General features: G+C 38.3%; 1 protein-coding gene across 1 annotated transcript in view; it reads left to right on the forward strand.

The window, feature by feature from the left end:
• The first annotated feature begins 13,532 nt into the window (after positions 1-13,532).
• lrp1bb (low density lipoprotein receptor-related protein 1Bb) overlaps positions 13,533-25,506 on the forward strand; it is a 204,630-nt gene continuing 192,656 nt past the window's right edge. Inside the window, exon 1 of the mRNA XM_051070155.1 lies at positions 13,533-13,815. Coding sequence (XP_050926112.1) covers positions 13,692-13,815 — 124 coding nt within the window. The 5' untranslated portion in view covers positions 13,533-13,691. The remainder of the gene's footprint in view (positions 13,816-25,506) is intronic.

Genomic DNA, 25,506 nt, shown 5'->3' on the forward strand with positions numbered 1-25,506 from the left:
TATATATAATATATATATATATATATATACATACATGTGTGTTTGTTTAAAATAATCTCAGCCAGTGACGTCAGCACACGATAAGCATCATCTAGTACAAACAGCTGAAGGTTGTTTGAAAAGAATACCTCATTTATAAGATGATAGTATAGTGAAAGACACAGATAGGTCCGTGCACTAATGGAGGGAAGACTGCCTTTTAAGAGCTAATTAAATGAGATCGTGAGATAGTGTCGTTGAAGTGTATGTGAGTGCTTGTGTGTCTTAGTGTGTATATGCGTGTGATCACGGGAAATCTAGATGATGGAGAAATCTATCAGTGTCTAATGTAGACCAAAATTTTGTCTCCCTTTAAGAGTTATAACCTGTTTAAGATTGTTTCCAAATTCCTTTTTTACATCAGAAATGTACACATTTGGGGTCAACCGATAATACCACTGATAACATGCAACATATGGACTATATACAAAACTGTGTATGTTTAAGATAATAAAAATAATAATAAAAGGGCAGTTTACCACTGAATAGAAGAAGAGAAGCTAATTTGTCCAGTTTCATACCTTAATGATACAGAAAGTGATTTTTATGTTGTTTTCTGTTTCCTCTATTACTCAGTACTTAGTACTTAGTGTTTTTGTTTGTCAATGACTACACTGACATGAGGCACACACACATACTAAGTTCAGTTTACTTCTACACTACACAACAACCTATAAAATATCTATGGATCTGGAGGATCTTTTTAAAGTCAGAAAAAATGATCAAGGTTATCTCTACTTGGGCCTGAGACTTTTATTTTTAACAGATTCAAGTAGCATTGTGGAAAATGTCGGATCCAGCATTTTTGGAACGTGACCCATACAAGGGAACTAAAAGTCAAGGTATTTCAGGGTATGCTTACGCTGACTTTGACCAGTCTTTTTTAAACCTGTCTCTTGTGAGTACTACTTGAAGTCAGTCAGGTACTTAGAAAAAAAAGTGTTTGGTTAACCAGAAAAGGTCTCATATGTCTCCCCTGTCTTTTTTATGTTTGATATGCAGCAGTATTACATAATCCCATGTCGGACAGCCCAAATGTTTGGCACGACACAACACAACTAATCAAGTGCTGCAATTATAAATATAACCATAATATAGAGCACTACTAATAATAATAATGACAAATATTTTTTAGGCACAAATGTCCTTAACTTTTACAGTTAAAAGGTGTTCTGATCCCACTGAATCACTATGTAATCAAAGCCAGACTGCTGGTGTTACAGCAAGGGGCTTCATGCTACAATTTAGGGATTTGGGCATTAATCTCTGACATCTCCACAGTGACTATCTGTAACTCTGCCTCCTTAGTGCTGCTGAGTTAAATGTTCATTCTACTTAGTGTCACTATTGTATCCTTACTCATTTAATAGATAGCTTGGAAGCAGGAAATTGGTCACTAAATTGCAGTTTTGACATGATAAATTGCAAGCAAATTGAGATTATGTAAATTACTTGCCTTCTGAAACACTAAACCAAAAAGTCACACTGTTTTTGATGGTCCAGAGGTCTTTCTGAGACATTCGCTGTACACTGAGCTGGTGTTGTATGAAGATCAGGATAAAGTTTATACAGGAAAACTGCTGGCTAGTGACTGATTTCTGTTTTCATAGCTGTTTTACGTTACATTAACACAAAATGAGCTCGGCAGCTGCGAGGCCTCCTTTGTAGCTCAATTTTCTGTCCACATCCTGTTCTGACATGGCAGCAAATATGCCCACTTCAGCAAAAGGTGATCCTCAGGACAGAAGGTAGCCCACACTTTCCTAGCTACTCTGTCTTCACCCAGTTATTGAAGAAACCACTTGTGGATTCCTGGTAAAACTGGTTTGGACAGAGTAAATACAGTGAACACAGAGGACTGGATGAAGGGGAGGGTGGTCTGAATAGAAGGTGACGCAGTCAGCACTGGACATATAAGTCAATGTTGGAAAACCTGTGGAGCAGGTACTTACTGGTGTTTTTATTGGCATCAATGTCACATGAACTGTAAACTCCAGGTGTTTTTTATTGAGTGTTGCCTCACAAGTGGAAAACCAGATGAGTCATCAGGCCAGCCTGTCAGCTCGTTGTGTGTAGGAGAAGTTCAGCTTCAGTCTGTACATGAGCAGATTAAGCACTTATACCAACCTCAATGTTTAGTTTTCTCTTCCCACAATTACTTTAAACATCATACAAGACGTTGCAGGTTTTCTCAAGTTTGTCTGAAGCATGTGCTTAGACAGCATTTTTGCAGGATTGCAATTTCAATCTTTTATGAGCTATGAAAAGACATTAAAGCAGCTGACACATCTGCCGAGTGATGTCAGCTAAGTGTTGCTGTCATTGAGCTCTTACATCTATCTCAGGCCAGAGGTTAAGTATGGCCTCAAGCTACAGGAGGCAGCAGTGAACCAGCCCCCACGTCTCATTTTAATGTGGAGTACAATGGTGGAGCTCACTCCTGTAGAGGAAAGTTATTGAATGAAGCCATTCCATTGGTTTTTGATAGATGTCACCTTTAATATCACCTCTCATAGGCTTAATGGGCTACAATTGAATCAGCAATGGATTTGCTCAGGTTGAGAAAGCCATCGGCTGTAAATCGACTTGTGGCATTGATTACCAATGGAAGGAGGAGCAACACTTTTGACCCACATGATCTATTTGTGTTGATGTTCTGGGCAGACTTAATTATGTGGGTGGCCTGGGGTATCTTATTAGATTTTTCCAAAATGTTACATAAATTAAGATGTGAATAATGAATCAATAAGTTTTACTCAGAGAAGCCCCATCTTGCAGGAGCCGAGAGCTGGGCTCAGCCGTATACTGAAATGGCTGCTGGATTAAAAAAGTGTGGATAAATTATTAATGGTGTAAAGCACAACTGTTTTATTGCCAAATATGCTAATGACAATAGGGTTTATAAGGACATGGTGGGATAAACCACTGCACTCACAAGTTGAGTTGAGTATGAAGTCATTAATGGGTGATGAATAAGATAGAATGGATCATAAAATAAAATATAAGGGTGACGTAATGTGCCTTGTGAAAGGGAAAAGCCTATGCTCATTCACAAGCAAAGCCATCTGCTGAAACACAAATTCAACAGACCAAACAATAAAACAGATCTGTGTGTCTTCTATGGCACAGTGGTTACTATGGGCTGGCTTGATGGTAACAGTTAAAGTTAGTATGCAGCTGGGTGTGAAAAGTGAGGCCTGAGTTCAGCGAACATCTTTCTGGAAGTGTCTTGAAGGGGGGAAAATGTCTCTGTCTCAGGCTAAAAGTCTGTCTGTCAGCTTGGAAAGATGAACAGCTAGGTGGATGGAGGCAGCACCCTGTGGAGATGCCCCGTGCATAGGGCTGTGTGTTCAGCATGTACACACATTCAGTGCAGCGGCAGTGGATCTAGCATACTGATCATACTGTTGCTCTCACTTAGTTCCTCCATTCTGTCTAGCTGAGCCTACAGGGCCTGCAAATATAGCCATGACTTTGTTTATTTAGCTTTTGACCAGTCAGTTAATGTATACACAGTGGTATAGGCCTCAAACAGTCACTTAGATACTAAGGTAGCAGGAACCTTTGCTGCAGAGGTTGTGTTGCCATGGGAATAGGTGGTGTAGAGCACTGTTCTAATATAAAGACAGAGGGAGCCACAGCAGTAACTGAACTGTGTCACAGTTTAACCTTACACTTTACTAGTTGTTTTATTTTTTTTTTTAAATCACTAATGTCTGTTGTCTAATCATGCAAAAAGGACAGCACTACTTTGATTGATTGGCTGAATGCTTGGCATGCTGTTGGCTGACCTAAATCATTTTTGTGTAGGTGTTTTCATTTGTTCTGTACTTCATTGAAGTCCCCAGAATGACAAAATGACATGTTAGTGTTAGAAGCTGTCAAAGTTAACATGATAAAGCACACTGTTAATTTAAGGGCCTGTCATTTTCCGTATGTGTGACGTGGTGAAGAAGGAGCCATCTGTCAGGGGGGAGCAGCTCACCCCTGCATGAAGAGTTTGCTCACTGTTGTTTGAAAAAGCTGTTATACTTCTTGGCACACTCGCGTCCAAATATTAAAATGGCAAGATGAAGATCCCCTGGTTTATGTATGAGTTTGAATGTGCAAGGGCTATTGGCCTAGTCCCAACAAGTAGCATCTTGCTGATTAATACTTTAAGATTTGATTCATCACTTGTGGTCAGTGGAGAACATCCCTTGCTAGTGTTCATACCAGTCACGGCAGAATTTGATTTAGGTGAATAGACTGGAGGTGGATGCTCTGCTTGTGCAGCAGACCTACTTTGTGAGTGAACATGATCAGCTCGGTAAAATCTTAGAGGAAGAATGTTGTTTTAAAAGGGTGATTTGCTGAATGGTGGGCCACACCTGAAATGATTGGCTAACCAAATAAATTGTGGACAAAAGTCAGTTGCTCTGTCAAACTGGATATTGCAGACAGACCATGACCTATCAGCAGGTTAGAAGTGCTGGTGTCAAGCCCCAAGTGGCAACGGTGGTGGCCAGAGGACCAGAGTGAGGGCTGCTGAAGCCTGGCTGGGGACTCTCTCTCCCAGCTGCCACCTGGCACAGACCGAGGGCTCAGGGCCCCATCATGCAGACTTGGCTCGGAAAACCAGAACAGGGGAGGGATTCATCCATCCCCCAACGAGCCTCATTCAGCAGACAAACCTAAGGCCAGTTGGTGATGCTGTGCTGTGTCCTTCTTAAAAGAGAAATTGGTGCATAGAGTAATTAAGAAATGTTGAGCCATCAGTGTGTTTCATTTTAATGTACACCTCTGTAATAATCCATAATTTCCTTTATAGATTTAAACATAAAATGCTTATGCATTAACAGCTCACCATAGAACTAGATGTCTTTGGCTGATTTGTTTTTCCTCACAAGCCATTGCCCTTTAAAGAGCTAAAATATATTTTGCCCATTAAACAGAAGATGAATACACAGAATGAAATGATCTGTAGAAAAGATGCAAGGCAGTGTATTTTGTAAGATATTACATATATACCATGTGAGGCATACAGTATTAAGGGGTTCTTGGTTTCTTAGCTTACTGAACTGTCTCTCACACAAATTCACACTGTATGCTATGCACACAAAAGTGAACGCATAGACAAACACATGCACATACACAAATGAAGCCTTTCTAAAATGAATGTCTGTGTTGTGGCTGCCTTCCCTGGCAGAGCTCACTGTAGAGTCCAGTTAGATGGAGGACAGAGGGAAATTATTGGCATCTTCTTCACGTCTGTGTGCTACAGTACATAAAATGTGCAGCCAGTTTATTGTCAACTTCTATGAATTTCTGGGCTGTACTAAGAACATCTAACAGCCAGATTTTTCAATATCAATTTAGAGGAGTCTAAGTGTATGTCCAGGCCTGACAGTGCACTAAAAGAGGTTTTTTTGGGCCTAAAATATTTGTGAGATTGCCACTAAGGATGAATTATTTAATGCATTTTGATGGCATAGTGCATGCATTGAAAATCAAGGATAAAACTACACTGCTGCTCCTACTTACACCTGCAGCACGAACACAGTTCACTCTCAACAGCTGTGATACTGTTGGCCCATGAGGATTGAGTTCAGTCTTGTGGCTGCGCTATCACTGAGTTACTTTGTGTTAAAACTAGATTGCCAAATACATCACCACCAGCTGTCATCAATCTGATTCAGTATGATTCCCTAACATGCTTCCGAGCTGGTATTGATCTCTGGTCCCCGCTGCACCCTCCACTCTCACACAGTGTTGGATTGGGAGTCCTATTAACTGTGTTCCCATCAATCACAGTTCACCCATGTTTGTTTGTAGAAGTCTTTGATATGATTAGAGCAGTGCTCGCACGCTCACACTATGTGGTTTTCTCCTGTTCCATTTCTGGTGTAGGCTGATTTGGGATGCATGCAGTTACTCCCTTCTTGCTTTAGTGATGTGCTTCACTGCTCAGTAGCAGAGACCAGAGATTAAGCACTTGGGCCTCAAACATGTTGGCTGTCACAGGTATCTCACTGCTCGGTGCCTGATAAGGGCCCCTTGTTCCTGAAACAGCCCTTGCCAAGAACAAACCTCCAGAGAAATAAGAGAACCCCTTTTGATTTACTGAGATTCAGTGTGTTTCTCTTAAAGCCTATGTTTTTCTTTTTTTTCCCCATTTTTTGAAGAATGATTGGGATTTTTTTCTTATAAGATTCTTTACATTTTTCTGTTTCGTGGTTGTTCTGCCTGCTTTTACATGCATCCACCATGATTATCCATACTTTTAAATAAGTTGTGCCATACCTGATTCATTTAATTCTGAAAGCGAACTCTCCCTGAGACATAGAGGCCCACAGAAAGTTTGGAGATGATTTCTACAGAGAGCTGCAGTCACATTATTATTCCACATTTCAAAAATAATTCCATTTTTGGTGAAATTACCATTTCCTGCCATCAAGTGGCAACACAGGACAGTCAGTCTTTGGTGGTAATCTTTTTGTAGCAGTACATTGATTGAATGATGAAAAGTGAAAATATGAACAATGGCAAGTGCAAGTGTAAAGCAGGAGGTTGTTCTTTTTACTGGGAAAACAACAAAATGGAAGTACACAAATAAAACTAAAGATTTTAAAAATAGATTTTAATTTTAATCTGCTCATTGCACACTACAATTTAACATATTCTATACTGTAATTGCTAATGCTTTTGATTGTTTCATTGTTCATGAAAAAAGCTGTTTTTAGTATTTATTCATCAGCATTCATTGTTTTTCCATTACAGATTATACCACCATGTATTTTGCAATAGGTAGAGAAACACATGGAGGTACCAGTTACCAGTCTGTCACAGGCTTACACACAGAAAATCACATTCACAGTCTCATTCACACGCGGGCACAATTCAGGGTCATTGCTTCACCACATATGCAGATACTTGGACTTCCTTTTTCTTCTGCAAGATGAGAGTGCTAACCACACAGGGCCAGGTTCACATGTAGATTTAGACCTAAGTAAAAGGGAATTCAAAATAGAAAATGCTAAATTCAGGAAAATCCAAAAATAAATATGTCTGTGTAGAAATGTCTGCAGACTCATGCGCATGTTTGTGTGTGTTCATGCAAGCGTGCATTGTCTGTGCCGATTAAGTGTGAAAATCTGTTAATATGTTTGAGGTAAGGAAAACAACAATGATTAGGTAGAAATTGAACTTCATGCAGCAGGAGGTGGCCATTTAATGGTAGAGAATGATGGAGTAAATATCACAGCAGGATAGTGTTCAAGTATTGGAAATACATCAGCTCGCAGTCACTGTCATTATCATGAAGCTGAAGCTTTTGAGTTAGTATCTGAGGTAAAATATAATAAATCCCTGCATTGTTAGAGTATAGAAAGTTGGTTGGGAGTGGGGACATGTGACCCCTTTGGTTTTGCTTGTGCTGGAAAGAAACATCTGATGATTTGATAATTTCAAACACAAACAAGTATAACTGTGCTGAGTGATGCTCTTTTCAAACATTTTTAATTCTGAGGGGAGACAACATTTGTGTGTAGAGTGGCCAAACATGATTTAAACTTTGACTCAGCTTATGTAATCCAATAAGAGCAGGCTGTTTTGTGTTTAGCTGGAGCACTTGTGAGGTTAATACCATAAATGACTGTATTGTCTGACATTATTGTCCCATCATACTCAGTGTAGGGTTGTTATTGTTTTAATATGCACCATCTTGTCTGTCAGCTTGTATTCTTTCTCTCTCTCATTCTCATGTTCTGCACTTCTTTTCATCTCTGCCCAAGGAATTAACAGCCTTCAGTGGATAAAAATCACAGGCATAATTCTAGTAAAGCAATTTTTATAGTCAGGCAGGGCCAAGTGAACAAAAGGCAGCACAGACTAGGGATATTAAAGGTATTTTAGGGAAATGAAAATGCAATGAAAAAGTGCATCATCCTCTCAGAAATGTTTAATCACTGACAAGTGACAGAGGCCTTCGTAATCTGTTTTTCCATGCTGAGGTGACATTTATGTTGATGTGCAACAAGCATGGGTACATGTTCAAAACAACAGATTGAATGAGGGTTGTTTGGTGACATAGGTGACATCACTGTCGTGATGGGTGTTGTTCCATGTTTGTTTGCTTTTGAAGTGACACTTTGAAATAGCCTGCATTGATGTACAAACAGCATTTACTAAGGAGATTTTCTGTTTGAAAAAAGTTTGATGTTTGATGAACTGTTGTCAACTCTGATTGTTCAAGCCCTTCAAGCCAAAGACAGTTTTTCATAATCAAGCTGTGGTGTGTACATCCCAGAAGAGACACCACATCTGTTCTGATCATTAGAGACTCACTTTATCATCATTAATCAGGATGTGCCAATAAAGAAAATAGATACTTGACTAGAAAGTAAAATGATGAGCATCACAATTAGATAACTCAACTTGACAGAATTGCATCAGTTTCGCTTCTTGGCCTTCGTGTTTTAAAGGCTTCTAGTAGCTTTTGTTTCTTGTCACTTTAAAAGAAATGTATTTAGAATAAAAGAATAAAAACCATAGACTTTCCAAGGTATATTCCCTCAAATTCAAGGACCCGACACAGCATAGTCTGAGGAACAGATAAAGGTTAATTACTGTTTCAACACTGAGAATTTCTATAATAAAAATACAGAATCTAACATTAAGTACAAAAAAAACATAATAATAACAAAAATAAATCAAAAGAACTTCAATTTCTAGTTTTGCGTAGAATATATAAATTCAATATATAAATTCAAGCACTTTCATGACCCCTGTCTATTTATTTCTATTTTCAACATGTGTCACCTTGTTTTTTTTCTCAAGTTCACAGCTCCTTGACACATATGAGGATGTAGGAGGATGAAGCACAGCACAACAAACAAAATTAGTTCAAATTTCAGTTGAAGAGCACAGTTCTTCTTCAGTTTATAGAAGTGTATCTAGACACTATTAAGACATTAAAATAGAAGGGTAAGGAACAACATGAATAACATGTAGGGCTCTTCTAAACTTCCAAAGCACACACTGCATTATGTACAATAAAATGGACATTATACATGCCGGTATTTTGCCAGCCACATTGCCACTAAATTCAATGTTTGCAATATGTTGTGTTATATCTATAATTGTGATTTTTTTTCTCCATTAATGATAAATGGTTGTGTCTGTAATATGTCAGAAAATAATGAAAAAAATACCAATCACAATTTCCTGTAGCCCACCGTATTTTATTAAAAGAGCGTGAGTTGTTCAGCACACAAAGATATTCAGGCTCTGATCATATGAGGCAAAGAAAAGCAGCAAATCGTCATTAATAAAGAAGCTGGAGTTAAGGCAAGAAGTCCTCCAACCTAAATGACAGCACAGGTTGTCTGACCCCCCCCAACCCCAGATATGAGCCACAATAGCGTGTCAGCCATAATGCAGTTTATGTTATGGAACAGTCTCTGTTTGGTTAGGTTTTGGCATAGAAACAACTTAGGTTTAGGCACAAGCACCAGGTTAGGTTAAGTTGCTGTATAAGTGATGTTTATGGTATTAATGGACAGTATCGACTAAGGAATGTTCAGCATTTTTGTTTAAAAAATTGACAATGATTAATCACTATTCTAAATGTTACACTTATCAGTATCTTGGTCTATAAATCACAAGTGTCTTGCCACATTTACATTTTTATTATTATTAAAAGCAATAAATCCCAGAGCCATGCCTAATGATGATGTTGACTAATAGATACAGTGTTGATATAGTGGTGATTGATCTTTAAGTGCTTTCCCCGTTATTAACCTCTGAGATTGTACAACGCTGTGTATAAATGTTGTGAGACATTGTAATGAAAGTAATTGGCTATGTGACTCTTCCCCTAATCTCTTATGCAGAGGTAGAAATTACCTGACAAGTGGCTTCTATAACTGAGCGACCTCTCCTGAGATGCAGTTCACCAAAACAGCCTATTAACTGCTTTGACAAGTGTGTCTTCTTGTCAGGTGTGTCAAGTCTTTTTTGTGAAGCTCCTTAAAAGTGACTACAATACATAAAAAATCAATTCTAAAAATAAACACTCCTTGCAAAAAGATTGTTTTTAATGGCTGTCATCATCAGTTGTGGCAAGCATGACATGACAGTTCTCATTTTTAGATACACTCCGTCTTGACCTTAGTCTTGTTCAGCTAACCAACATTTTCATGTCTGACTCAAATTTACCTCCACCACTCTGATTCATCATTCATAGGAGTCGGTCAAGACAAGGCATATCTGCTCCCCAAAGCCTTTGATGTAGTCGCTGCAATCCAGAAATTAAGTCTGTGGAGACATTTCTAGGCAGCCCGTGTTTTCTGAGTGCACCACTTTTTTCGATTTCTCTGCCATCACGCCAAGCTCCCTGACACAGTTATCAGAGGTCAGGCTGCAGCATCTGTCTACCCGAGACACTCGTCACACAGGACATGTCGCTTATCTCTGTGGTTACAGTATCCCTAAGGAGGTCTCAGGGTGATGTCTTTGCCAGAATTAAACTTGTCAGACATAACTTAGACCTGTACAATAGCTAAGTAAGTATTTAAAAATATCACTGTAATTGTGCTGACAAATAGGGATGCATTGATTCAATATAATGAAACAACACTGGCAGCAGTATTTCCTAAGATGTGGAGCTATTCCTTTAAATACACTTTTAACTCACTGTTGTTGTAGTTTCTGTAGGTGTACTAACATTATGTCACGTGCAGTTACAGCCTCTTGTTACCTTACACATAAAAGAACAATCCCAATCAGTTCCATACAGTATGGGGTACAGATTTAAAGGAAGAGAGATCTCTTGTCTTGGATCAGTGCTCAGTATAGGCAATAACTTGGGAGTGAATGCTGGAAAAATCGGTGGATCTCTGGTGACAAAAACTGAAACAGTGGTAATATAACAGTACCCTTGGCAGATCTTAATGTTTTGATAAGCTGGTGGTTTCATTGTTAAAGATATGAAGCTGAAAGGAACGAGACTGATGCTGTCTCATTGTTAAAAAAAGAAACATGTTGCACTGGTCAGCTTGAGTATAATAGGTGCTTATGAATGCAAGCTCCCAGGTCTGTTTCCAGTGATCAAGCCCCTCACTGCAGCCCTTAGTGTCCATTACTTTTCCATTATATAGGAACTTATGAACGCGTATGGTCAAGTCTTGTTGCTCTCATTGTGATATGACTAGTCCTGTGATAGAACTTTTTGAGAATTTGTGTGTGCCACATGTGCAACAGCCAGTGGAGCTGCTAGTCTTCTCATCTAAATTGCTACCAAGGCCTAAATTTGGATGTTCACTCAAAGCCTGTGTGTCTCGGGAGAGGATTTGCATCTCCCCAGTATTTTGGTGTTCCCAATTCCACTGTTGTGGTTTCTGGCAGTACAGGCAGCCATCTCCACCTCCTCCTGTTTCACTTTTGTTTTTTGGCTTATTTTGGTATGTAGGATGTTGTTTAATATTTTCAGTAATTGGGTTTTATTGATGATTTATAACTGATACTCATAGTTAGTGTAAGACTATACACATGAAATTTAAACTTCTGTGTGATTCTGTTGGAGATTAAACTGCTGTCAACCAAATCAAACACCTATCACTTTAAGAAGTGTTTGCCAGGCATGCTGGGACCTTTCTGCACCTCAAAATCTTTCATTTCCATAGCAGCCTTAGTGCGAATGCCTGCTGCAGGCGGTGTTTCCCTGTGGAACACAAGCTCTTCATTATTAAAGGCCCCTTGCCGACCATCCTCCACACTTCTGACCTAATGACTTTCTGGAGAGTGGAGCCGCAGTTTAAAGCTCATCCCTGTTTAGCTCTTTCTCTCTCTTCTTCTGGAACAGCAGCCAAAGCACGGCATCCGTGTTTTTACACAAATTGGAAGGATGAGGAAATGGGATTGCCCTGTAAATTAAATATTGATGTGATTTCACGCACATGCGCTAGAAAACTACAGATGACCTAGACAAAAGAAAGACAAAAAGAGTCTTATTAGTAATTATGCAGTCATCATTAAAGAGGCAACATGTATTTTAGAGCAAAGTTTCTCTCTTATCCCTGGAATGTAGAAGCTAACAGGGGGTTATCCGTAGAAGATTGCTATATTTATACTTTATATGATCATCCAGATTTTTTTTAGCATCTTATCTTTTTAAAAGTATTTAACACAAGTGCCTTATCAGAAAGGTTTTTTTTTTTTTTTTTTTACAAAAGAATAGTACACTACAAAAAATTAACTAGCAACCAACATCTATCATTTATTCAGATTCCCCAGTCTTAATATTTATCTTCTGTGGCATATAATTTTGCTGCTTTTGATCTTTTTTTAATATATATAACTCATGATATTTTGAGGTCTATCAATAAATCAACTAATTTACTAATCGGATATATATAAATTATTTGAAATCTAGTTTTGTTTCATGGTGTTGTAGGTAACGCACAAAATTAATATAAAATGTTCATGCAAGATATTTTGAAATAATCATCATGTTTAAACACATGCTAAAAACTCATTTGATGTTATCTTCTGCTCTGTGTTTGTACCATTTATCAGGAGGCTGACAATAAATTGCATATCAAACACCTTTCATGTCAGCTGCAATTTGGAGCCACCAGACCAGTTTCAGTTGTTTTGCACAATAAAGCCAGTTAATTGTTATTTGCCTGGATGCAGCTATCCACTGCTGTCCTCAAGCAAATATATCCCCCAATAATCAATCCCTAAAGCAATGTGTGTAATTTTCATCATAATGACTCTCACTGTGTAATGAGACATGGCTGCATTACATTTTTACTGCTAATTCTGCACTAATTCACACAGGCAACAGAGAAAACAAGGGCAGAAACGGGAAACTGGTTACTATATAATTGTTATTCTATATTCTGCATATCATTTAATCAATTTGATTAAAGTACATTTAAATTAAGAAAGAATATAGAATTAAAAAATATGTAAAAAAGAATGAAAATCAGAGAGAGTCAAAATGTATAAGCTGTGTGTTACTTTTGAACTTTTTAACATAACAGAACTCCTGAAAGGCCTGTTTTTGACTGTGCTTGAGAAATGTCATTACTGAGAAAAGAGAAACAGCACAAATACCACCAGAAACTGTGCACAATGTTCACCCCAAACATCCCGAAATTTAATGAATAAACTATGAACTAAGCTGCTCTTAAACCTGATTTGAGTCAGTCCTGTCTGTAAATTGGACGCTGCTTCAGCAGAGTTTAAATTTCCATGTTACAACCAAACTAACTAGTGATAAAACATGCATCCACTTATTGTTTCAGCCCTGTCACTGCAATGTTGGCAGGTGTTTTCACTTATATGACTACTGAGACCTTCTTTCAGGACTCAGGCTGTTTGACATTTCCCTTGCTGTTCTGTGGGACACACTGTGAGACAACAAACACTTTTCCCATTTTTATTGGTTCATTTATTTCCTCCATAGCTCCGCCCTACCTGAGCACAGGTCCAATCAGCCAGTTAAGTGCAAACACCAGTGTGGGTCTGCAGAGTTTTCAAGGCAACTGGGATCTCCATAGCATGCGATACAGTGTTACTGCTTCCCCCCAGATTTTCATCACTGTTTTTTTTTTCTTTTTTTCGGGACCCTGGACGCATAAAACTTACTCCTCTACGTTGTTACCATGGACTGTATATATAAAGTCCATTACTTCATTATGTTGTTAGCAAACAGTTGCCCCCCCCAACAAACATTACATTGCTGCATTAGCATTTATTTGGAGTGGAGTTGCTGCCCACCTGACAAGCGTAAGTTCATTATTCACTTTCCTTTTAACTCTGTCGTTGTCACCTTCCGATGAAGATATGGTTAGTGTTTATTTTCTTTATTAAGGACATATTTCTGTAGTTGTGTCACTGTTAGCCAGTCAGCTAATTTTCAGCTGCAGTTCTGCAAACAATAACGTTATTTGCTAATGAACGTTAGCTGTGGCCGACTAAGCTAATGCCTAACTTTGTCTGTTGTTTGGTGCTGGAAGGATTGTGTCCAGTCGGTCTTTCAAGACGTCCCAGGCAAAACCAGCTGACAGCTGCACCAGAATTTTGAGTCTGAGTTGGGATATAATTATCTGTGGGTTTGTCACTTGGAGTTACTGTATACATAGTATGAAGGACAAAACACACACACACACACACACACACACACATACACATACATACATGCATATATAGATATAATTCTTTGTTTCTTTTTTTTTTAATCTAGCTGGATTACTTTGACTGAAAAACAGCCAAGAAATAAATTTAGTTAAATGCAAAAATGCAACCAGCTGATGTGCCATGGTACTCCATATGAGCTTAGTGTGTGTGTGTGTACACATGTACATGTGCATGTACATACACAGTGATGAGGTTGAAATCAAATTCTGTTTAAGGTCATCATTTGGCCAGGGGCAGCCCAGAGAGCAGTATATCTCACTGCTGTCTTTCGTGTAAATACCATTTGTCTAGGGCAGAATGCTGTACTTATCTGAAGAAAGGAAACTCTGCTGCAGTCTTTGTAACGCTGCAGTTTTAATTAAAGGAGAACGTGAGCGAGTGTATAAGGCGCCTTGCCCCGTGGGGAGCTACACCATTTCATATTTCATTTTAATAGCTGGCTGTATTTTGCAGAGGACCTTCACCTGGCACCTCTTACTGGTACTGATCATAGACAGCAGTCGTTTGAGGAGAAAATTGAATTTTTACTTCGTTTGTCACAATGTCTGTTGCATGTCATGATCTGAAGGGATGCTGCAGTTCTTGGTTCATCCATTCTCTTTTTAATGTAAGAGCATGAGCTGTCAGATGAGGGATTTTGTCATGATCATGCAAGTGAGAAGGATTGTCGGGCAGCAGTGGTGGATTCATTTGTTAAAAAAAAACAAACCAAACCTACACTTGGAATTATTCTGTGACAGGTTGCACATTCTGTTTTATGCAGGTATATTTGTGTGATAACTGCATGTTTGCATGGGTTCTGGACTGTGCTTATGAAGTGTCATAGGTGCATAAGCTTGGTAGAGTCCTACACCAGCTGTATGGTATCATAATTTCTATAAGATGTGCAGTCCGCTGTTAATCTAACCAAATGACTCTGAGGACTTGGAGAGAGGCATTAGAACAGCTGGAATCAAACTGTAAAATAGGAAACTAGAGTGTGAAAAATTTCTCTGAGGAAACAGTGTTGAAACATTTGTGCCATCTCAATCAGCCCAGAGCAGCAGGATACTGCAACTTCCACATTCAACATGGTCATAGATGGGTGCAATATGTACAGCAGTGATAACAACAAACATCATGCAAAACTCTGCTGCTGGCATGAACAGTCAGAACTTTTTCTTTGAATAAGGAATAGTGTTTTGTGCTTTCTGTTCTACATTTTTATGAAAAGAAGAAAACAATGCTGAGGAGAGGATCAGAGACCCAGCCACCGAAATACCAAACAGCTCCTGTGTACACATGCATTGTTGGATGTTTTATTATCTTCATATTTTGGGCATTTCTACATTGAACTTTGTCAGGTCATTTAATTGAAGTTGCAGGTCATTTGAGAGAAATGAGCTTCATATCCAGAGAAGCATGGCAAGAAAAATACATCTGAATGATCCTCAGGCTGTGATATTGACAGATGAGTCGTATGGCCATCTTCCTGGCTCACATAAGCCTCATTATTTCTAGTGGCTTGGAACAGGAGATGGTGGTATTTAGCTCTGGGCTGTTTGCTGCTTCAGGGAAGTAAAATCAAACACTTTCAGAGTTATTTTTTCTAAACAGTGTATTATATTATGCCAGTTCACTACAGTAAAAACACAAGCAAGACTTCACCATATGGTTAAAGAGGGAAATATGAAGTTTAAGATATATAGTATGTGTATTAAAGCCTTTCCATGTAGTAGAAGTGTTATGGTGGGGTCTTTAATCAGATATAATTAATGTGAATATATTTATCATTAATTCAAATAATTATAGAGCCCATATTTTAAAGAATAGACATTTTTATATGTGTATATTTTTTTTGAAAAACAGTATATTTAAATTGGAAATGTGAAGTAATCAGGTATTGTTGGTAGACCTGGTTCTTACATTGCACCTGTTGTAATACTGTTAATGAAAGAACATTCGCTGTCAATAATTGATCAATACTTGGTTTGGATATAAGATCTCGTGCATAAAGCTTAATTTTATAGAGCATTAGGAATAGCAGATCTGCAGCCTTCACATTCAGCTACTCTGTCACTGTGAAATGCTAACCTGTTTAGAATTTAGCATTTATCTCATGTGCTGCAGTGCTACATATTTTTCACATTCAGAAAACTCTGACATGGAATGTTTTTTGTTGCTACATCTGACAGCAATTCACAGAATTTTAAGACAGTGTAGGTGTCATACTATATACCATTGTCATTTTGACTGACTGGAAGACAACATATCTTCCTCAGTTGTGCTGTGACACAGCCTTTGTCATTTCATCACATCATTTTTGGCACCAGAATGTGCTGCTGGAGAGCCTAGCTGGGGTCTTGCCACAGCATCGAGCTTACTGCTCTGAGACTATGATGGGATTTAGTGATAATGTTAATGTGGCCCAAGATCCCCACTGTACATAAGCATCCTGTCTCCCACCCCCACCAATGAAAAATGTCTCTGGACCATAAAATGGAAACCTGTTACACTGAGCCAACACATTCAGTGTGAAACATTGTGTTTACATTTAAACGGTGCCAATTTACTGCTTAAGAGCAACCATTATCAGTTCCATTGAGGCCAAGATAATTGACTGAGAATTTGATTTTCTCAGGCCAAACATGATTATGGTGTTGCTTAGTGGGTGTCCGCTATGCTGATTTGTTGCAGGTTGTTGAGTCTGGAATTCAATCAAGTTGGAACTATTGATAAAGCTATTGCCCTTGTTCTGAGAGAATTGTGCTTCAACAGCTATTCACAATGTTTCAACAAATAGATACTGGTGGAATAGTACATCAACATAATTAGTACAAATCAAATACCTGTGACTATGTATGTTTCTTTGGGAAAAGAAAGATTTTCTCTTGGTCAGCCCTAGTCTGTTCATGTTATTGTATCACATTATTAAATAGCTCTGGGATGTAGTATATGTATTGCATGATGTGTTAATTCTAAAGGAAAAGTATATACAAAGAGTGATGTGCTGTAACGCTGGAGAAATCCTTGTCATGGTAGTGAAAAATCTGAAAACTGCTGATATTGACCCAAGAGTCCCCAGGTCTAAATAATCCTTGTCTCTGTTAGTCATTACAGTATCTTATGCTTATCTGAAGGGAACCAGTAGCAGCTGACATTGAGCCCTGTTGTAAGATGTCCCAGGTGGCATACCATAAGGGCAGAAGCGGGTGGTGAGGAGTCTTCGACATTGACTTAGAGGAAAGTGCATATTAATCAGTGTGAAAGAGTTCACACTAGACTGAAATTGTTTCCCTCTTTTTCAAACCTCACCTTGATATCTTGGGCCATGTTTTGTGCCAAATAAAACAGAATATTACTGCTCTCGCGCCACTGCAAACACACTTTCTTAATAGCTTGGCAGTTTGTATTGCTTTAACTTTGTGATAAGCCTTGTGGACACACACTTATGCACAAAAAGCTATGCTCTGTGTTATGAGGAGGATCTTTGGAGGCAAAACATTATAACCATCACTTTTTACCTTTTTATATAGCATTGTTAGTAAGGGATGTATATAATCTACTACATGATATTCTTCTTGTCTAGGGTTAGTCTTGTTACTTTCTTGTTTACAAGTCAGCATCATATTGTGTGAGTGTGTTGTACAAAGACTGTTGTGTTGTATTGAAAACGCACTTCTGTAGGGCTGCACCTGAAGGTTTGTTCTTGTTTTTCATACAGACATGAAGTTGGCATCCTGGTCATAGCTTAGTTATAAAACTGCCCTTCATTTCCATCACTGTCTTCGCTTCCATCACAGTTAGTTTTGTGGTGCAGTTTTTTTAAAGACAAAACTTAAGTATAAAGTTTCCAGCCTACCACACTAGTGCTCCTGCATTGCTCTGTGAATGTACTGTGAGGCAGCTTAAAAATAAGGTGAAAAAGTGTAGTCCAATCACATTTTGTGAGTTGAATTGGGTTCCTCCTGACAGATGCATCGACATATTGCTCATTATTTGGTCATTTTGCCTCTTCAAGGTACTTAAGTGACAACATAGCTATGAAATGGTGCAACATGAAAGAGAGAGCCTCTAGAAATATTTCTAATGTAGCTTTTGAATTTGATGGTTGGCACTTAACATCAGAATTGTAAGGGGATATTCCATGGGTTTAATTACAGGCAGAATTAAGAGTGATGTCTTTGATAAGATGATAATATCCACTCCCAACTTGCGCACAAGTGAAAGAATAATAAGATAATCAGTCAAAGAATGCTAATGTTTAACTTTGAGTCCAGGGCAAGTCTTAAAAAGGGGATCTCTATTGACTTTACATCTTGGGAATGCTTCTGCATATGTGAAAAAAGTTGTCTTTTGTGGCTGCACGAAAACTGATAAACTGCCTCCAGTGACATCACGTGAGTTAACATTGGTTGGGACTGAATACTATAAAACTGAATGTGAAAAAAGTCTGGGGGTGAGAAATGATCTTAGCAGACTTCAGTGTCCCATTCCTCAGGCCTCATCTCATCTTGAGGCTGGTGGCCTGGGACTAAATCATCTACTACTAGATTACCGCAATGCACTACAATTAGCTACCACAATAAGTTACCCCAAATCACTACAGTGCAACACACCTGTTGCATTGTGGGAACTGTAGGTGCTAAGATATGATAAAGAAGAGACAGGTTGAAATAATAAGGATGTTACAGAAGTGCAATGCTAGATTGTCAGAGCACTCTTTTAGGTCACCCAAACTATTTAAACTTAACTATAGTAATTTCTAGAATTTTTTTACAGATTATTTTAATATCTATGTAGCAATCAGTGATAATATACAGTATGTGATAGAATTAAAAAAATATTAATAATAATTACACATAATATTAAATAATTATTAATGTAGTCCAATTAATTATTAAACAAATATTTGAATAAAAAATAAATGAAATTGGGCCCTGAAATCCTGTAATTTGGCTAATGAAGCTTTTTCATGCGCACCCTCACTAAAGTGGATCTTTTGTTTTTGTCTGGATGTGTCAAGGCCTGGTGTTAAAATAAGGTTGAATTTTAAGTTTGACGTTGGCTAGAGGTGTCATAAGCAAAGTTGTTATTTTGTGTTATGCAGTGTGTTGCAGTGAAGAATGTACTGCCTTCTGTGCCTTGGCTGAAATGTTGTGCCATCATAGTGACAGAGGCATTTCAGTGAATGGCTTCTAATCATGTCTAATGTTCCATGTAAGAGTCTACACTGTCTCTGTCCTCCCTCATCACAGAGGCCACACTGTGCTGCCGTAAAGTGTGTGTGTACATGTCCATATGTGTGTTAGCAAGAGAGGGCTTGACAGCAGCACATTTGGCTTCTCAGTGGACCATGGAACTGCAACTGAGACTTGTGTGAGGAGAAGTGCTCAGATGCCTCTTCATAGCCAGGTCTCTTGACGCGTGACCTTATTCCCTGTGACATTTTCAGCCATTAATCTGCAGACGTGTAGTGATGGAGTACCTCTCTTGGGTTACATTGTGCTCGTGTCACACCATTTTCTAGATAGCACAGAGGTCATGCAACCCTGTGGTGGTGATGCTAGAATGAAATTTAGCTTTGATTGAATCAAAGCTAAATTTCAATAGGAGGTTGCTGGTGGGTTATTGACATTTTTCATATTACCAGTCACCATCATTCAGATATACTGAAAAGTGCTGAGTTACATTGCTACTTACTATTGCTACTTTTAGCACCTCATTTTGATTCACTGTCAATCCAAGAGCTTATTTTTTATTGGGGTGGAGTGTACTGATGTGTGCGTGCGTGTATGTATTTTTTTATCCTCTCACTTTAATAATCTCAGGTTGATGTCCTTATTCAAGTGGACACTGGCATGGAGTCAAATTCCTTGTAACATACAATAGTCATTTCTGTAAAACACAATCATTCACCATTGGCCTTACTCACTCTGCATCATTGCAGCTATCTGGGCTCTCTATTGCAAAGGACTGTGATTGACAGACTTTCAAGGTTTAGCTTGAGATAAGCATGGGAATGGGAATGTTTACAAGTTGTCTAATAAACCCTGCACTCATTCTCACCAAGTTTAACATAAAAGACCACAAACTGAATGTACCATTAATGTTACATCCACATCTATAGCCCTTGATAATTTTATGCTGACTTTTTACAAAACTTTTTTGCTGTTTTTAATATATAACAGTGTGCTTGGCCTGTTTGTTTCAGCTGTTTTGCTGCTGCCCAAATTTAGTCCATAAATCTGTTACCTTTTTGCTAACAAGAGCTGGTGACATTTGCTAACATTACTAGCAGAGACATAATGTTACTCAAACACAAGCTGCTGCTTAGTGCAGTAGGTCAAGCAGCTAAATCTAAGGAGGAGATATTTTTATAATCAGGAGCATAGAGCAATATCTATAAAAAATGCAATGACACAAGTGTCACTTCAGAGTTGTCAGAAATGTCACAAGGATTGTAATCTTCAGCTCACTGGTGACTGGCAGCATTGAATTATCATTCTGAGAGCTATTTTACTTTCCTTGTTACTGACCACACTATAGTTGTATACAAACTTGTAACTCACATTTGTAATCCAAACTGTTTCAGTTTATGTACTGTTCTCCCGTAGCTTGGCAGAAGCCTGTCTGTGATTTACTGTATCTTGTAGGAGAAAAGCAACAGGATAACCAGGGAAAGTGTAGGCAGATTTAGGCTGTTGGGTGTGTTGCAGTGAAAGGTTAGGCCTGTCACTAAAACAGGGGTGTGGAACAAAGCTGACACGTACTTACAGCTACATGGCTGTCCCCTTCTATCAATAGAGCTTTATCTTGAGCAGTAATAACATTTTATAGATCTGTTGACGGACTAAGGCAGTCATTACACACTGCCTCTCTCCTATCGTGGACGGCTAAAATTGCATTATTGTTTACTTTCTGTTCAGTGGCTGTCATTGCGACAGGTTGCAGTGAGGTGCTGCCTTGCAATTCCTGATGATATGTTTTCTCTGATAAATTGTGAAATCAATGCTGCCAGTGGAAGATTTCAATTCCAAAACTCAAAGCTTTTTTTGCATGGAACATTGGTGGCAGCTGTTGCTTTAATAACACTCTGACAACCCCCCACCCAACACACACACACACACACACACACACACACACACACACACACTCTCAAAAAGAGAAAATATATAATTGATTATATGATGATAATGCCTTTCTTTGTCTTCATCTTTTTAAGTGATATTGCATTGTTTGCTTCCCAGAATCTTTTTTTGATTTATGAGAAATGGTAAATAATGAGATGACTTTCAGCATTACATTAAGATGACACCTTTTAACTTCCAAAAACTACTTTTGCAGTTTATTGTCATGGACATAGAAAAAAGATTCAGATTTCAGTGGAACTCTGTCTTGACCCGACATGTGGGCTGCAACCTGCAATTTCTTTTGGTGTGGGTATTGACAGGCAGGGCAGAGAGAAAAGCCACAGTATTACACCTCCAACTGTTCCAATTTCTCATCTCTGCTTCTTAAATGATGCTGTCACTGCTGTAAGCTTGAAACTGAATTAATAATGAACAAAGTCAATAGGTCTGAGAATCCTGTTCTCCCAGGTATCACCTTGAAGTGACTTTGCTGAGGTAGTGAGGTATGAAGGGAAATCCTACATATTTACTGCTATAGATAGAATTATCCCCATTACTTCGTGAAGATGTGGTTGCTGCTGTTTGTGTTTTATCGTATCAGACAGATTTGAACTCCCTACATGTATTTACTGCCCAAAGTGAAGGGCGGTCTCTAGTTAAACTCATGTTCAACATCAAGTGGCCTCTTTGAAAGCATAGTCTTAAAGGGAAACAACTTAAACTGTGTAGCATTTATGTCTTATATGTTTTCTTTGCATTCTTTGTCCAGGCCTGAGATCTCCCTGAGAGACATTTCAGTTTCAGTGTGTGTAAGTACTCGGAAATGAGATTGTTCTGCATCTGTTTTGTTTTGTGCAAGCTAATAAAATATGCATCAGCTGGATGCTATTTGGAGCTCCGCTGATCGATACATGTGCCTGTTTTATGAGAATTCTCTGAAGAGAAGCCTTGTCAATCTGTCAGAGATCATTAGCAAGGCTGGCGATGTGATGGATTGTGGCTCTGATGGGAAAGAAAATCAGGTAGGCCTGACATTAACATCCCATTGCCAATTTTCCATTTGTCTTGTTACTAATATGCTGCTGAGAAATAGATTGCTAGTGAGGACAGACAACTTTTTTCTATTTTAACTGCACTAGACTAGACTCGACAGTATATTATACAGCAATTTGATGCATTTCTCATTCATCATTTTGTTTAAAGTGTTTATTACACCCGGTATAGAGCCATTTTGCTATTACCTGTAAGTTAGATCATTTCCCACCAGAAAGTGCTAGTAGTTGAACATCAAGCTACCATGGTGAAAGTTTTTTTTTTTCCAGCCAAAGGCTCTCTCCTCCAGCATAACCAAAAGTTTCGTTTAACCATAGAAATGTTTTTTCTTGCTGAAATCTGACATTTTCAAGTAAGCAGCATTTGGAAGTTTCACACCCAATTTGTACTTCTGTTACACAATCTTTTTTTCTTGTTTGTAGTATGAAATATTGTATAACAGATGAGTAATGAGGTATAGAGTAGGCTTGGGCGATTGAATAAATATAGCAGCAATTCCATAGCTGTTTTTTGCGGGCTTTTTCGTCATTTTATTTTGCAAATTAAATGGTCTGTCTTCTTGAGAATTCAACTTGGTAAAGTGCAATTCAAACTGTGCTATAATAGCAACAGGCAGTCGGATTTGGGCCGTATTATGCATGTTCTTGTTGTACAACAAAGCGGTCTTTAGTGGTTGATGTCTGATTGATTGGTGCTGAAAAGCAATGTCAATTCACAAGTCATATTTGGGAATTATCCCTAAATCTATGTGTGGCATCTTAATCATTTAAGAGCATATGTTATCCCCACATTAGCTTGTGTGTACAATTGTTCCAGAATAGTTTTTTCAATCTCTACTGTACTTGACAAAGTAATTTGGTTAGCTTATTTGTTTGGTTATTTTTGGAAACAAAACTTCACTGACAATAATGGGATTCATCATGACTGAAACTTAAACTGGCACTGAAACCACTGCAAAAATTATCTGGAATGTTATCACACTTAACCTACCACCTTATGACCATATGGCATAGCCTACTTGTATCATGTAGAGCCAACAGGGTCTAACTTGGCTACATGTAGAAAGCTGTTTATTTCGCAGTGAAAAATATACAAATTTGCTAATGAAAACTGCTCAATCAAGAACACCACCTGCTGTCTCCAACACTAGATGTTATATGCTAAAACTTTCTTGGCTTATTTGATTTCAAATCAAACTGTAAAAACAAAAATAACTTTTAATAATAATAATGATATTTTAGGAGCCATCATCCATTCTATGATTCATTCCTTTTTTGGAGGCCACATTTAAAAAGGGCAGCATGGGCTTGGGCACAGTGTGTAGACAGAGGCCCATTCCCTTTTGGCTGCACCATTGCCACTTTGCCTGTAAGGTAATTTTCATTTTGTATGCAGTATGATATACAGCAGACTTTAGTGTGTACAGCACATGGACATGGAGGAGATGTTAGAGATTGGACAACATATTATGCTTCTGTGTTGTGGCAGATTTGGATTGGATTAAAACCCCGGACATGTCATAGTGATTTAGCCCCCTTCTTCCTCCTGTTAAACTAAATTAATCTGACACATTGACACATTGTCCAGTAAAACCACACACTTGTACTTTTTTGCCACTGAGCAGCTCCACTGGAGTAGCTGCAGATTCAATAAGTGTTTTGCTTTAGGGCACCACAATGGTACAGTAGTATTTTAGAGAGAGGGGACTTGCTGTGTCTGGATTTAATCTGGCACAAACGAAACGCAATCTTAAGAACTGCAGAACTCCTTTAGACCGTACCTCTCCACTGAGGGATAGTGTGTGTACACGGAATTTTAGCGTGAGACATGGCAATGTAAGGACTGAAATCAGATTGCTGTGTGTGTGACAATAAATATACTGCAGTGCATAAATTCACACTCACAAACATTATTATTGTATTGTATTGTTCTGGGTTTGTCAGTTTCAGTTAAGGAGTTTAAAGAAATTACTGTTCCTCCTTACTTGGAGATTTCAAAAATGAAAAGGAAAAGCAAATTGAAAAATTCATAATTTTTCATTCAAAATAGCCCTTTTGGAAGTTTGCTGAATCATGTATCTTGTGAAACGTGGGGTTGGTTGGTTCCTGAAATTAGGTAACTTCTTATTGTTGTTGAGAGTAGGAGAAAAACTTTCATAGTATACTAGCTGGTGGATGTTTGTCAAAAACACCTTGCAAATTCTGAGTGCTTTCATTTTTTATATACAAGGTGGTTGCATGTATATAAAAATGAGGGGATTAAACGTTAACCTTGTTTTTGGCATTAATTGTTAAAGCCATGCTCTTTCCATATTTTCTCTCATTTTTTGACCTTGATTAGATGAAAGTGCCTCTATTTCTGTACTTAAAACAAGGATATATTTTAGTAAGGATATACTAATGGCATCTTTCTTTATTCTTTGGCAGGAGGCAGTCAAGGGAGTGTGTCTGCTGGCTGAGTGAAAAAAACTGGCCAAATGGCCAGCTCAATTACTGTCTGGCTGGGTGCCTTTCTCAATATACTGTAACAGTAATGGGGGAAAAAAAAGCACATGCTCATTATCCCTCCTACAAAACTCTGCTTCCTTCCTCATTACTATTCCATGCACAGTTAATTGGTAAAGATACAAAAGGTGACAGCAATAGCAATCTTAAAAACAGACAGTATCACTACTGAAAGGCTCTTATTTATGGCCATTGGAGAAACAACAAATGGCAAGTCTCTGAGTCTGCACAGGTCTACAGCATTTTTTTTCAATTTCACACACATAATTTTTAAAGATGAAAAGCATGAACTTCAAATGATTGCTGCTGCATTTAATTGTATTGAAAATGTATTTGAGGAGCAGAAATGATAATAATCATGGACCACTGTTACTTTTGAATCACAGTATCTGGTACCACATATCAGTGTTCTAGAGATTGCTTGAGGTGAGATAAAGGAATGCTGCCAATTTCTGTGGACCTTGATGGGTCTCATTCATGGATGAAATACATTATGGGTTATTCAATTAAATTACTCCCCTACTCACTGACCAATGACAACATGGATACAGCATAATACAGTGGAACAAGTATCTGATTGAATTGGGAACTTGTTTTAGGGGCCAAACAGC

This window comes from Lates calcarifer, linkage group LG1, assembly GCF_001640805.2.
Source record: "Lates calcarifer isolate ASB-BC8 linkage group LG1, TLL_Latcal_v3, whole genome shotgun sequence".
NCBI lineage: Eukaryota > Metazoa > Chordata > Actinopteri > Centropomidae > Lates > Lates calcarifer.